This window comes from Struthio camelus, chromosome 14 (genome assembly GCF_040807025.1).
Source record: "Struthio camelus isolate bStrCam1 chromosome 14, bStrCam1.hap1, whole genome shotgun sequence".
NCBI classification, from domain to species: Eukaryota; Metazoa; Chordata; class Aves; order Struthioniformes; family Struthionidae; genus Struthio; species Struthio camelus.
In genome coordinates, this window is record NC_090955.1 from 6934994 (window position 1) to 6949861 (window position 14868).

General features: G+C 59.7%; 2 protein-coding genes across 2 annotated transcripts; both read left to right on the forward strand.

The window, feature by feature from the left end:
* Positions 1 to 297: 297 nt before the first annotated feature.
* HMCES (5-hydroxymethylcytosine binding, ES cell specific) lies at positions 298 to 7847 on the forward strand. Its single transcript, XM_068907086.1, has 6 exons — positions 298 to 793; positions 2877 to 3020; positions 4023 to 4148; positions 4966 to 5126; positions 5633 to 5822; positions 6266 to 7847. Exons 1-6 carry the CDS (start codon positions 611 to 613, stop codon positions 6464 to 6466), a joined length of 1005 nt encoding a protein of 334 aa, XP_068763187.1. The 5' UTR covers positions 298 to 610; the 3' UTR covers positions 6467 to 7847.
* Positions 7848 to 8804: 957 nt separating this feature from the next.
* LOC138060961 (histone H2A type 2-B) lies at positions 8805 to 11215 on the forward strand. Its single transcript, XM_068907178.1, has 2 exons — positions 8805 to 8861; positions 8989 to 11215. Exon 2 carries the CDS (start codon positions 9049 to 9051, stop codon positions 9427 to 9429), a length of 381 nt encoding a protein of 126 aa, XP_068763279.1. The 5' UTR covers positions 8805 to 8861; positions 8989 to 9048; the 3' UTR covers positions 9430 to 11215.
* Positions 11216 to 14868: the final 3653 nt, after the last annotated feature.

The window sequence follows — 14868 nt, forward strand, 5'->3', positions numbered from 1 at the left end:
TACTCCAGGCTGCCAGATCCACCCATCCCTTTCCCCCAGCCCTGGGGTGAAGCGTGTCTAGCGCGGCGGCCGGTGGTCGTCGGAGATGCGATACCGGCCTATTGCAGCAGCTCCCTCTCCTTTCTCTGTCGTGACAAGATACAAATAAAACAGCGTCGCTCTTCTCTGCCCTGGGGCTGCTGCGCTCCGGAGCGAGCCCGCAGCTCCCCCCCCCGTGGGCGCGTCCCGCTTCCGGCGCGGCGGGGGCGCTGCTGCGCGCTAAGGCGGGGGGGGGGACGGACAACCCCCCCCCCCGCTGCGGCTGGGGGGGGCGGATCGGGGGGGGGGGGGGAACACCCCGCCACCACCTCCTCCTCCTCCTCCTCCTCCTGCCCGCCCCGGGCAGCGCCCGGCCGCTTCGCAGCCGCCGCGCTGCGCAGGGGGCGTTCCCGGCCGTCGGGCTGGGCGGAACGACGTAGGGGCGGGGGAGTGATTTTCAAATAAATTAAACAAAAAAAAAAAAAAAAAAGAAAAAGCAGCAAGCGAGCTCGGGCCAAAGCCGCTGGGCGAGAGGCCTGCGCGTCCGTGCCCGGGGGGAGGCAGGCGCTGGCGCCGCGCACGGCCGGGCCCCATGTGCGGGCGCACCGCGTGCTCGCTGGGAGCCGACAACCTGCGCCGAGCCTGCGCCTACCGCGACTCGCGCGGCCGCAGGCGGCGGCCCGAGTGGATCCGCGCCGAGGGCTACCGGCCTTCCTACAACCGGGGCCCGCAGAGCGACGGCCCCGTGCTGCTCTCCCGCAGGCACTTCGAGAAGGTAAAGGGCCGCGGCGGGGGGGGGGGGGGGGGGACCGAAGGGGGGTTAAATTAAAACGCGGGCCGGCCGCAGGCGCGGGGAAGCGGGTTCCCGGCTGGGTAAAACCCGCGCAGCGAGGGGGCGGGTGCTGCGCGCCTGGGTTTGAAAAGCTCGTGGCGCTTCCGCTCGCTCCGCGGGTGCAGCAGCGACTGGGTTTCCTCTGCTGGCTGAGCTGTCCCGCCTCGGTCGCGTTTGCCCGCGTTCCCGAGCTGGCTGGAGGAGCGAGCCCGCAGCTCCTGCGCGGCGTTGCGTCCTGCGCGACAGTCTGGGCGCAAGCCATGAACCCTGATAAAAGTCCTTCCCGAAGCGGGTAAAACGGCTCCGCAGGTTTTATTCCCCGTCCGCGAGAACTCGTTCCTTGGCGCTGCTGAGAACATCCAGGCCGCCCTTGGCGGGGGAGAGCAGAGAAAAATCTCGTCTTCGGAGCTTCAAAAAACATCACTTACACCTGCGGTGACCGTTATCCCACTTATTAATTTAAGCGTCGCCAACTCTTGCCCAGACGACCCGCGCGGGCTGTAAGGCTGCTCGCGCCCCTCGTTCGGCTTCCGCCGGAGCAGCCGCCGCTCCTCGGGGCTCGGCGGTGCGAAGCGGAGAGCGCTGGGTCGAGACGCGCCGCTCCGGCTCGCCTCGTCCTCAGCCGGCGCTTTGCGGCGGGCCGCGGCGTCGCGGAGCGGTTACGGGCCAGCGGCGCGGTCGGGAGGGCGGTTGGGCCGCGCCGGAGCGCTAGGGAGGAGCGGCGAGAGGGTTTCCCGGGGGTCTGCGGCGCTCGCGGTTCGGCAGCTGCAGGTCCTCGCCGGCGTCCCTCGCCGCGTGCTGTCAGGTGGCGCCTGCTGCCGCCGGAAAAGGAGCCTGAACTGCTGACGCGTCAGGAGCGACCTTCTTGCTGAAAAGAGTCCAGACTTGCAGACTGGAGAGCAGCTTAGGTTGAGCCGGGGCTCCGTAGGAGGAAATTGCAAGTATCGCTTTCTGTAGAGCATCCTTGGCTCTTTGCTTTCCTGCCTTTCGCGATGCCGCGTCTCCTCCGCTGCCGCTGCTGAGATCACAGAGCAGAAGAGCGCGATGCTTGCAGCCCAGCGCGGCCGGCAGGCCAACATCTGGCCAGCCGGCAGTCTCTGTTCAGCTGTTGGGACACAGGCACAGTTTGAAGCCCCCCCGTCTTCACCTGCCCTGATCTATGGGAGGGTCCAAAAGACTTTACAGGACTCGGGCAAATAGATTTGTTTCTACGTAGTCCCGTAATTTGCTCGCCCCCACGGGGCTGGCGACGGCAGGTAGAAAGCGAGAGCGAGCTGGGGGAGAAGTGAAACCCGCTGAGCCGTTTCCATTGTCCGAACTGAGACAATATGCAAAGCGCGAGGGAAGCGCAAAGAGTGAAAGTGAATTGGGTGGGCAGAAATCACGTTATCAACAAGGTGGTGAGATTTGCGCTATCTGAGAGGAGCTCTTTAAACGGGAAAGTTTTACGGACCTGAACGCCACCCCGATACGAGTATTCGTTAGCCAGAGAGGAGCTAGATCAGGTTGGGAGGCTCTTCCCATCGCGGAAAAACTGGGCGCTTGTTACTCGCTGTAGATACAACGCAGCTGTACTCGTAGGGTGAACCTCACCGAGACCGTTGTATTTATTTATTCCTGCAAAGCGTTCTCTGCTGAAGATTAATTCTTGCAGGAAAGCCGTTAAGAATATGCAAAGGATTATAATTAGCGGCTATTTTTGCATCGCTTGTGAGTGGCTGTCATACCTCTGTGCTCTGAGGACCGTTCGGAGCTCCCTGCAGAAGGGAAGTGGCAGGTTTGGCAAGGAAAGTGCCTGGCAAAGGTGTAAGGCGCCGTTCAGCTCTCTGCAGAGAAACGAGCCTGCTTTCTCCCCTGGCAGTGGGAGAAGCAGCTTCTGCAGCCATCAGCAAGCCTCGCCGGCGGCGGCGGCAGCTCGTGCTCTCCGCGACGTCGTAAAGGAAAAAGAGGGCTGTTGTGATTAAGGGGCTCTGCTTCCCGCTCCCACGTGCTCTGACGCGAGGTGCTTTTCTGTCGTGTTTGAAAGGGCGCTGACTCCTCCGAGCGGGTGCTCACGACCATGCGGTGGGGCCTGGTTCCCTCCTGGTTCAAAAAGGACGACCCCTCCAAAATGCCGTTTAATACCTCCAACTGCCGCAGCGATACCATGCTGACGAAATCCTCCTACAAGGTGAGTTACCGCTCTCTTTGTGTCCCGTTTGAAGAGAGCTGGCGGTCGGCAAGCGTTCGCGGTGTTGTCGGCGCCGGGAGAGCCAAGACTAGGTCTAAAGCATCTCCCTAGGTAGTGCTGGCTCCTGTTTGCCTGCTGCTTCACGGGGGATGAGCCTTCCTAAATGACTCCTTTTACCACTGAGCTGTCTAGTTCCATTGAAATATAAGAATTCAAAAGGTGAAGACTTTTCCCAAGCTTCACTTGACAGCTCAGCCCTTTGCTCTTTGGTTCAAGCACTGGTCAGGGCGCAGAAAGTGCAAGTTGCGTGGCTCCATGGAAAGCTTTGGGAGCAAAGCACCACTCCAAAAGGATCAAAGCTCACCCGCTAAATGAAGTTAGCGACAGCACAGCGTGCGGCATAGGGAGCCCCAGCCGGGCCTCCGCTCCTGGAAAGCGGGAGTGCAGCCATCCGGGCAGGGGGGAGCGCAGATCTGTAAGGAGAGCACTGGCTCTTGGGTTAGGGCAGCAAGTGCACTGAGGATTATTGTGCCCCTCTCTTCTGTGAGAGACCCTTGCCATATGGTTTTGTGGGTATTAGTTGCTGGGTACTTGGGATTTATCTGGGGCGCGAGGCATGGACTGAGGCCCTGCCTCCCACCGCTGTAAGTGGAAGGGGTTGCAGAGAGCATCCATCGCTGCAGCTCCGCTCTCGTGTGCTGACGCGTTTGAACTCAGAGGCGTCTGGAGAAGGAAGTCTCTGCTTGTTAAGGAAAAGCCACGGGCTCAGCGACTGATTGTCCGTGATGAAGCTCTTGTTCGGGAAGCGCGCTGGGTGATGGTGTTTGTGCTCGGGGCAGCTTACGGGAGTCCTGGGAGGGCCCAGGAGGTCTGGGACTTGGGCATCAGGGTGCTAATGGTCCGACCCGCGCATGTCTTGCCTGCCTCTCCGAGCCATCGCCTCCCCGTCCTGGGCTGCCCAGGGCTCTTGTCCGTGACGTGCTTGTGTTTTCTCTCCCCAAGGGTCCTCTCCTCAAGGGCAAGCGCTGCGTGGTCCTGGCAGATGGCTTCTACGAGTGGCAGCAGCACAACGGCGGGAAGCAGCCGTATTTCATTTACTTCCCCCAGACGACGACGACGACCGAAACGGTACTGGCTCGCTGACGGTGCGCGAAGGCTTGGCGCTGAGCTGTCAGCCCCCTTCTCCCTCTAAGCGGCCTAGGAGCATTTAAGAGTTGCAGCAGGTCTCTATAAGGAAAAGTCTCGCTCCCTCCAACTGTGCTTGTCTTTGGGGGTCACGCACAGGAACGTGGAGGGGACAAAACTGGCACTTGTGCCGGTGGGAAGCACCTTTGCAGGCGGCTTTGCTCAGATCTCCTCCAGACCATGACAGCCCTGCAGCGCAGAGGCGCGAGCCTTGCCCCGCTGCAGGACGAGCGCTCTGACGTGATTTCTGCACTGAGGGCTCTGGCCTGGCGCTGCCGCTAAATCCGCTAAAGAGAAACGCACCCGTTTCCCGTTGCCTTCCCGAACAGGAGGGCTCTGCCTCCCCCCCGTCATCCCTCTGCAGCCGCGGGTCCTCGCTCTGAACTCCCCTGGCTGGGGATGGTCCCGCGGTGTCGCCACCCGTCACGCTTGCTGCTCCCCGCGCTCCTGACATTTGCATGGGCGGCTGATGTGTTACACGGGGGATTTGCCTGCCCGTTTCGCTTCCTCTTGGCCTTCCGGGGAGCCAGCAGGCGTGACGCGCCGCGGGGATGGAGGGTGCTGGCACGCACGCGCGTGGGAAGATGAGGTTCCCTGTAACGCTCCCGCGCGGAGAGCCCGAGCGCTCGTTCAGATCACAAGCGAGATGGCAGCGACTGACCTGCGGCGGCTTTGGCGAGACCGCCGTGCTCGGGCTGCCCGGTGGTTGGCTCGGCGTAGGAACGGGAGGGCCGACGGTCCGCGGGTCCCTCTCTTCCAGGCCGAGGGAGAGGAGGGAGACAAGGAATGGAAGGGCTGGCGGTTACTCACCATGGCTGGGATTTTCGACGGCTGGGAGCCGCCGGCCGGCGGGGACGTGCTGTACACTTACACCATCATCACCGTGGATGCCTCCAAGGACGTGAGCTTCATTCATCACAGGCAAGCGAGAGCGCAGGGCAGGGGGCCGCGGAGCGGTGGGGAGCACGAGGGAGGAAACCTGCCCCCCTCCACGTGGACGGATCGCAGACGGCCCCTTGGCGCCAACGTGGTAACGCGGCCTGGGAGCCCTTCTTCCCCCCGATGCCCTTAGAAATGTTAGAGCGTTACCAGCTGGTTTCAGGTCCCTGGCTCGTGCCCTTTCCGTACATGACCACCTTTGTGCGCTGGCGGGTAGCAGTAGGAGTTGGATTACTCTCAGCCTGGCCAGGACCTGCCCGTCGACCCCTTTGCCTCCCGCAGCAAAGCGGCCACCTTGGCGAACCGCGCGCGAGATCCGCCTCGCGGCAGAGCAGCCCGGCGCTTCAGTTTTTCCCCTGTGGCTTCTGAAACGCAGCGTGCGTTCAGCCACGCTGCTGGCTTGCTCGTGCTCCCCGCTCGCACTGGTGTTCGCCGGGGCTGGTGGTGGCCTGGGCGCGCCGCACGTTTTGACCCCTCTGCGTGCCTAGGATGCCGGCCATCCTGGATGGGGAAGAAGCCATCAGGAAGTGGTTGGACTTTGCTGAAGTGCCAACCCAGGAAGCGGTTAAACTCATCCAGCCCACGGAGAACATCGTTTTCCACCCGGTATCCACCATCGTGAACAGCGTGCGCAACAACACACCGGAGTGCATGGCACCCATTGAGCTGGGAGTCGAGGTAAGAGCTGGGCCGAGCTCGGCCGGCCCCTGCGGACGAGCACCGGGGCACGGTGACGTTTCTGAGCAGAGGACGGCGCTGTCCCGCTCCGGAAGGGGCTGCAGGCAGCCGGCGTCCTCCTCGGTGCGTGCGTGTATTTGATGCTGCAGTGCCAAGGCCCCTAACGGAGTCCCTTCCCTGCGCTTCCAGAAATAAACCGTTATCCTGTGCCAGGATTTCTGTGCCAAATGAGGCAAATTCCATGTCAAATGAAGCTTGGAACGAGCCCGTTCACAGCAGCCCTGGGAACCTCCTGCAAACGTGTCTGGCTGCAGTCGGGGCCCTTGCTACAGCGCTCGCCTCCCGCTCTCGACCAGCTCTCCGAGTCCGGAGCCGCGTGCGCGTGTCCTGCCCCGCTCTCGCTCCGCTTCTGACTTTTCTCCTGCTGTCGTTTGTCTCTCCAGCAGGTCAAAGCAAGCAGCAAAGTGATGCTGGGCTGGTTAAAAAGCTCCCAGGAGGGCTCTCCCAAGAAAGAAGAAAATGAGTTGCCCAGGTGGACGAGTCAGTTCATCCATAGCCCTTCGCCCAAGAAAACCAGCTCAGGTGTCCTGCAGCGGTGGCTGGGGAAGGAGGGAGAGCCGGCTGCAAAGAAACGCAAGGCTTAGGCACCGCGTGGGATGGCTGGCCGGCCGCTTCTCTCCTGAATTGCCCAACAGAACGAGGGGCGGTTTTTTAGGAAGCTTTGCAGTCTGGCGCTGAGATTCTCTAAGCCTCTCAGGTATTGATCTGATGCCCTAGGTTGTTGTCTCTGTTATTAGTGCTCTGTTAGAGGTTAGCGTTCGTCTTTAAAGATTTTGGCTGTGTCTTGTGCTGATGGGAGTGGATATAACATGCTGGCCTCGCTCCCTGCTCGTCTGCTCACGCCGCGAGATCAAACCTTCAGAAGCATCTCAGCCTGTTGAGGGAGGAGCAGCTTCTGACAATATTTCAAGTATTTCACAGCCCGCATCTCTGTTTTTTTTCTTTCTTTTTTTTTTTTTTTGGTATTAATCTGATATCTCATTTCCATTTAATTCCATATTGATTCTGTACAAATTTCTTTCTGATGCTCTGGCCCCTAAAAGACTTTTGCAGCGTGGAGGAACATGTCGTAAATACTAAGGAGAAACCCCAGGCCGGGAAGTTCTGCCATGCTGCTTTGCTGCAACGTTGCAGCATGCTCTCATGGGTCCTGAACGGGGAGATCTCAAGGCGGTGCATGGGCAGGAAGAAGAGCAATTTGCTAGCCAGAGCCCAGGGAGCTTCCTCATTTAGAGAAGAGAGGGTGTGGATGGGGCTAGAGAAGGAAACGGTCCACGTGAGCTCTGCTCTGAACTGCTCGTGTCCAGCCTGCCTGTCCCCCCATCTCTTTATGGATGTTCCTCGGCGAGGGTTTTGCTCGTCTCCTCCAGCTCCTCGGGTCCTTGCTGCAGCTGCAGGGTGGTGCTGGCTGGGAGACGGTGTTTAACCCTGCCCTGAGCAGGGCTTGATGGGACAGCGTGCTGTCTCCTCCGCGCCTCCGCTGCAAAGCCGTGTGTGTTTGAGCCAAGAAACTGGATGCTTTTTACCGTAGGTTCCTCCCTGTGCGGTTCCTCTGAGGCCAAATCCCAGCCCCAGGCGCTGGCCGGACTTGGGGAATGGGTTAAAAACTCTCTGGGGTGACTGGACCTTGCTTGGGTTTCCCGTCGGGCAACGGGGTGGGAGAACTTGTCTTGGTCACATTGTTTGTGCAATCATTTTGTTAATAGGATTTGAAGACTCAGAGAGGATTGTCTTGATCTGTAGAGGGATGCAGCCCGCCCTGTTCAGCGAGGTCATTCATTAAAGCCCAGATAACCACAGGGCCAGGGCCAGGGCCAGGACAGTACAGGGGCTTTGATTTGGGGGTCAGGGGCTCTAAACAGAACCAGATGCTAGAGACCAAAAGCCTTACAAGTTGGGACCCTGGCTGGAAAACAGAATTTAATTTGTATTCGAAACGATAAAATTGGATTAACTGGTTGATTACGCGGCGCCCGTGTGTTTGTCTGCGTCCCCGTTTCCCCCCGCAGCCCTGTCGCATCTGTTTCACCATCACAGTCGCTGTTTTCTCTCCAGCCTGCTGAGAGGGAAGCCAGCAAGCAGCAGGATGAGGTTTCGGAAGAGTTTCCATTTGCCGGCGGAAACTCTTCCCCGGAGCCTTGTTTCAGGGTTTCCCTCGAAGGCGCTGCCCCGGGGGAGCAGCGGGACGGCCCGAGCCGGGGCCCATCTCCGGGAAGGGAGCGCGGAGCCCATTTCTGTATCTGGGGGGGGGCAAAACCCTCCCTCGGGCGGGGGGCGACGTACGGCTCCAGGGTGCGTATTAACTCCCTGCGTTCACGAAACGCCCACGGTCACCTAAGGCGACCTGCTCCAAAGTCGGGGCTAACGCGCGACTTTCGCCTTCCTGCAAATTCTGCTGGCGCCTGGGCCGGGCAGGCTGGAGCGTGGGGGCGTCTCTGTGCCAGGGCTTTTTTTTTTGGTGTGGGGGGGGGGGGGACAGGCGAGATGCTCTGGGTGGGTAAAAACCAAGAGGCAGGCGAACGGCTGGGGATGGGGGGAGATGATGGGTTACGGGCAAGTCGAGACGGTCAGCGGGCGCCGCGCCGGTCCGTGCGAGGGCCCAGGCAGGGCTCTCTGCGGAGGAGGCGCTCGGGGAGGCCGCGGTGCCCGTCGAGGGTCCCCGCGGCCTCCCCGTCTCGGCTGCCAGCGCGGGGAGCGGAGCGGAGCGGAGGGGAGAGCGGGCCGGGCCGGGCCGGGTCGGGTCGGGTCGGGCCGAGGCGGCGGCCGCGCCCCGCTGGGCGGTGGCGGCGGAGCAGGGGCGCTGCGAGCCCTATGCAAATTAGGGATCGGGGCGGCGGCCAATAGGCGCCGCGCTGGCCGCGGCCTCGGCCAATGGGGAGCGGCGGGCGGCGGGGCGGGCAGCGATATCCGCGGCGCGGCGGCGGCGGCGGTGGCAGTGCGGCGGCGGGCGGCGCGCAGGGCGGAGCGGCGGCGGCAGCGGTAAGGGCGGCGCGGGCGGGCGGGCGGGGAGCGACGAGGGAGGGGGCGGCCCGATCCGATCCGATCCGATCCGATCCGATCCGATCCAGCCCGCCGCGGTGTAACGGCGTTGTGTCTCTCCCCGCAGGCGGCGGGGACCGGCTGCGCTGGGCTCTGCTAGGCGGCGAGTGCCCGCTGCCTGCCGGCCATGTCGGGCCGCGGGAAGTCCGGCGGCAAGGCGCGGGCTAAGGCCAAGTCGCGCTCGTCGCGGGCCGGGCTGCAGTTCCCGGTAGGCCGGGTGCACCGGCTGCTGCGCAAGGGTAACTACGCGGAGCGGGTGGGCGCCGGGGCGCCGGTGTACCTGGCGGCCGTGCTGGAGTACCTGTCGGCCGAGATCCTGGAGCTGGCGGGCAACGCGGCCCGCGACAACAAGAAGACGCGCATCATCCCGCGGCACCTGCAGCTCGCCATCCGCAACGACGAGGAGCTCAACAAGCTGCTGGGCGGCGTGACCATCGCGCAGGGCGGCGTGCTGCCCAACATCCAGGCCGTGCTGCTGCCCAAGAAGACGCAGAGCTCCAAGAAGTGAGCGCTGTATTCTCCCCAGCCCACCGCGTGTGGGGCCGGGGGTCCCCCTGCCGCCCCCCGGCTGCCAGCCCCCAGGCCGCGGCGGGGAGCCGAGGGGAGTGTGGCTGAGACCAGGCCCCGCTTGCGTCTCCCGCCCTCCCCCGGGCTCCTCGTCCCCCTGGAAGAAGCGGTTTTGGCCGCCGGTGGCGTCCCTCAAGCCGGACGGTCGGAGCCGCTGGCAGCGGCGGTGCTGCCGTGGGGCCGGCCACGGGCCCCCTCGGCCGCCCCTCCCTGCCGCCGGCCCCGGGGACCCCCGAGCCGGCCCTGGTGCAGCGATGGGACTTGCCGCCGCACAGCCCCGGCGATGCCGTCCTGGCCGCGCTGCGGTGCGGAGGGCAGGGGGCTGAGTAATGTGAAAAGGGAGAAGTTTCTCATCCGACGAGAAGTGACTGTTGGTCTTGGTTTTGTTCCTGGTAAAGCTAGTGCATCGCCTACTGTAAAGGAGCTCCGATCTTTTGGTTTCGAGGTTGCTTTTATTTTGGGGTACCTCCCTGCAAAGTCACCTTCCGACGCCCCTCCTGCTCGGTGGGTGCCAGCGGGCTCTGCGGCCCCGCAGCCGTGGGTCCCGCTGGCGGGGTGGGTGGCGGGTGCAGCGACGGATCCCCTCGGAGAGCGTTGCAAGGTCAGGCACCCGCTGGGAGCGGGAGCTGCCATCTTCTGCTGTGGCTCTGCTCTTCCTCCCGTCACGGAGCAGCTCCTGGTTGCAGATCCTTTTAATATTACAGAGAGCTACGTTGTACCCTAATTGCACTTCTGAAAATGACTTGCAATGTCTCTTTTTTCTTTTTCCCTTCCTTGTTGTTGTTCAACACTATTTCTGGTTCTGAAAAAAAAAAAAAATAAAGTGCTGATGATATCTGTTAACTGTAACCCTTTATGGATTAATATTTCTTTTTAAAAAGCCCTAGAGTTTGTATTTAAAAAACAATATTTAGCTAGTATGGTATTTATTAAAAGGCTCCTGGGTAATGTATGAGCACAGGAGCCGGCTGTCCCTGTGACACCTGGCATAACTGATGCAGAGACCAGCTTTCCTCGCTGCTCCCTGGAGGCTGACAGTCGTGTGCATGCAGCAGTGTCTAGGCAATCGGGCAGTAGACTTTCCTGATGTTGTTTGTTTGTTTTGTTTTTTCATTTTTAAAACAAGTAAAATGAGCAACTATTTATGTGCTGTAAATAGCATGTGTTCAACCTATTGAATCAGCTGTTAATCTTGTGGATGAAGTAACTTACTCTGGCTCTGACTTTATTATTACCTAGAGTAGATGAGTCTGGATGCTTGTCAACCGGTTTTATGAAGGGGTTTTCCCCTCCGTTGTAGACTGTGGAAGCCGTGTGTGTGTTAGCGTAGTGCTCATGGGGAAGTAGAAGCGTCTTGTCGGTCGCTCTGCGGTACCCACCAACGGGGCTGACCTTGGCGGGGGCACGGCATCCGGCCGCAGTCCCGCTGGGGCGGCACGGGACCCGCTGGGATGGCCCTTTCCTCTGTAAACTCGATGTTACCGCGTGTGGGGTATGTGGGGTGGGACGAGGTGTTTTCTTTACGTGCAAACCACTGTCTAGAGTGGTGGACCTGACCTGTCTGTATCTGAGTGTCTTGTTCTCTTCCCTCTTTTTTGTTTTCTCCAGGACCAGCGTTCTGTACAACTCGAAAGAGAGTGCTTTGTATTTATTAGAAAATGCAGAACTTGTGATACTGAAAAGAACGGTGCAAACCCAATATCTGATTAAACTGGTTCAGTATTGAATGCTGTTGAACTTGCTGTGTCTTGTCACCTCACCAAACCTACTTAATCTGGCAGTGGTGTGTGGGAGCAGGCTCTGATGGAGAGGACTGAGCCCGGCTGCCAAGCGGGACTAGTAAAAAACAAAATCTGGCTTCACGATGCTCTTGATCGTTCTTGCCCTTCACTTGCGCAAATTGTCTCTTCCTACCTATGGGAGTGGACGCAACCCTTCGGTGGCTCTTCTCCCTGCTACGGGAAGGCAGTACTGCTCGGTCGCTCTGACACCGGCGTGAGGAAGCCTGAGCTGCCCTGGGGCCGAGAGCAGCAGAGGAGGAGTGAGGCTGGACCCTGGGACCTTCCCTGAGTGCCAGTGCTGGCTGTCACCCCAGACCGGCTGCCTGAGGACCTGGTGGGTGGCCCTGCAGGCAAGTGGGTAGAGGGCAGCAGGGCTGGGCATGGGCTTGCGGAGGCCAGATGGTAAAAGCTCCTTGTGATGAGGGAGGGAGGGAGGGAGGAGGCCAGAAGCCTGGCTGTCTTTATTCCAGTGCCTTCTCCCTTTCTTGGACATCTTCCAGTTCACTGTCCTAGCGACTGCTCTGAAAGCTAGAGACTTGTTCAACTCCCTCCGTGCTTAGGTTTGGGGAGGAAGGGTTATCGGAGGCTTAGCTGACTTCCAGCAGTTGCTGGGGCTGGGCATGGGCAAGGTGTCTGCTGTACTGGGCTCTCGAAGGTGTAGGTTGGGCTTGGAGATGATGGGCTGGACTCTACAAGCAAACGTGCCTTTTCCTGCCTAGCCAAACTTGCAGTCAGAACACAAGGACACAAATATTGTGCAGTTGGGGATGATATGAAAGGGCAGACAGCAAAATGGGGGTGTGTCTGGGTCTGCTGCAGGGTCTGAGTGTGCTGCATTGCGGACCCCAGGTCTGAATAGCTCTGTAGCCATCCTGGTGTCTCATGACTTTGCTCTGGCTTTGGTCAGGGTGATGCCTACAGCTATAATTAGGAGTTGGTGGCTTGTTCACTGGATGCTGGTGGTGTGCGCTGTACCCGTGGTAGCTAGCTCCAACTAGGGTGAAGACTGGGTTATGAACTTCCTCTGTTGTCTGCCACATGAATGACGAAATTGGTAGCTAGCTGGGGAAGCTTGGCTATTACAAAGCAGACAGAAGGAAATCCTGTCTGTCTAGCCAAGGATTGCTGAAGCGCTTAGCCCTTAATGTTGTATGAACTCGACATCTGAGCATCATCATGACCAGAAGAGTGGAAGCATCTGGGCTCTGTGTAGTCTTGATCTTCAGGTTTTTTTGTTTTTAACAACCCTGGAATGGACTCTTGTCACCTTCAAGCTGGTAAGTCCAGAGAAAAACTCATGGCTTCTTGAAGCAGCACTGCTGGTCCTGGCTCTTCTGAAAGCTTCATAGCACCAGCAGAGCTGAAACCAGACAGTGTGAAGGGCTCGGCTGGGTGGACCCTCCATGGAGATCCTCTGTGTTGGAGAGGCTGCATTGGCTTCTTGCCTCCCTTGAGTGAGGAGGGGGCTCTGGGGACCACATACCTTCTCTTGGGCAGCTCTCTGTATGACAGCTGAAACGGCAGGATACTGTGCGGGCCCAGAAATGAGGCTGCCTACCCTAGGAAGCCGCTATTTGTGTGCAGTGAAAACTCTACTGCCTGCGTGCTGCAGCTCTAGGACTTGCTGTCTTTCTCTGGGCGATGCAACTGGAGTCACCTGCCCTTGGATGTCCTCAGGACCCCCGTGCGCCTTGGGGTTCCCTCCAGAGCACAGCTCTCGCAGCTGGCAGCGCCTGTGGGCGCCCTGCTCCAGGACGCTCCAGCCTTGCAGCTCCCAGCAGTCTCCTCACCCCTGGGTGACAAACTGTCAATCCCTCCGAAGGAGACATGTGAGGTCTCCAGCCAGACCCCAGGCAGCAGTTGCTTTCTGGTATGCAATATCACATGCTGCTCTTGTTCATCTGCCTTTCCGCTGACACCGCAGGCTCCACCAGCAGGATGCTTGCTCTCTCTAGCCTGTACCCTTGCTGCCTAATAGCTGCTTTCAGGTATGCTGCCAGCGTTTTATCTTCGCGATAACAGTTCTTAGCAATTTGCCTTACAGGTTAGTGCTGAGGGCGTAGCGTTGTCCTTGCCGCGAAGTGGCTGACCTGACCCTCCCTTGTAGCAATCAGGGGAGGGGGAGACTCCTCCAGTTGCAGAAATGCATGTGTGAGGGAGCTGCACGAGTCTAATAGGGCTTCTGATCTGAGACCAGCCAGCTCTCGCAGGGATAGCATCCCTTCTATCCTTCAAAACATGCAGTGTCATCTAATGACTAAGGAGACAACTGCAGGTCTGTGTGTGAATGCAGCAGCTCTCTCGTGGTACCAGAGATCACTGGCAGATGGTGAAGACCGGCCCAGTCTGCATGGGCAGAGGGACTGTGGCTGGCCTAACCCAGCAGCTGCATGTCCTAAATATAGACCTGGAGGGAGACTCTCTGCACACTCTCAGAAGCAGAGTCTTGCTGGTCTCTTCCAGGGGCGGATGAGCACAGCTGGCTTCTCCTCTTGCTGAATTTGGATGATGGATGTTTCCTGAGAGAATGAAACTCGTCTCTTCTCTGCTTGTACCAAAGCAGCACAAGCAGCTGGGGCTGGCTTTATAGGCAGCTCTGCCCTGGAGGAAGAGGGGCTGCTCCTTTCCAGCAGCACCGAGGGCAGGGTGAGGGTGTCCAAGAGGTGCTGGTGTGCTGCTAGCTGGCTGTCCCTGCTGGGGCTGAGGTCTGGGACCTCCTGGATGAGATGCCTGGCTTGCCCTTTGGTTCACTGAAGTGCAATTTCTGTCTTTGGTCTCTGGGTGGCACATGCGGGAAGAGGGCTGTCTTGCCTCTTCCTATGAGCTTGATTCAGGTGCAGCAGATAGGGTGGTATAGATGCAACTCCAACTGGGACAGGCCCAGGTGACTCCAGGGGAAGCAAACCCTGATCTCCAGGCAAAGAACAACTGTCCACCTTGAAGCCAAGGTCTGTTATGGAGGTTGTGCTGAGTTAAACCTCTCCTGGAGGATCATGGTGCAGCTCCCCCCTCTCTGCAGGGAAGGCCCCTTCTGCTTCCTCTGACCTTGTGTCATGTCTCATGGCTGCACAAGGACTGAAGTGTGGGCTGCGTGTGGGGAAAGGGGGATGTCAAACTTCTTCCAGTGCTTCAACAGATGGCTGATGATAATGTGAGCAAAGCCAAGTGCGTGGCTTCCAGGAGCCATTGCCCTGCAACCTTGCAGGAAGCCTACAGGCACTAGACCAGGACAGGCTCCCTCAGTGGCCCATGAGCAGACCTGGCATCTTGCTGCCCTTCCAGCACAGCCTGAGCAGCTCTGCATCCCACCGGACTGTGGCGTGGCACCTCCTGGCACAGTGGGAGGTTGCGTGCTGGGTGCCAGCCTGGTGCCCTGCAGCAAGGGAGCGAGTAGCCTGGCTATTGCCACCTGGGGTCTTTTGGGCTTGACGGTGAGAGCTGCTTCTGAGCTGTTTGTGGTGCAGAGGTGCTGCTGGTCCTGTCCCTGCCACATGGATGCTGTCCAGCTTTGTGCATCAGGCTGATCTGTCTTGGGCTCCCTGGGCACTGCACCTCAAATGTGCTGGTTTCTAGCAGCTGCATGTAGGAGAGCTGGCTCT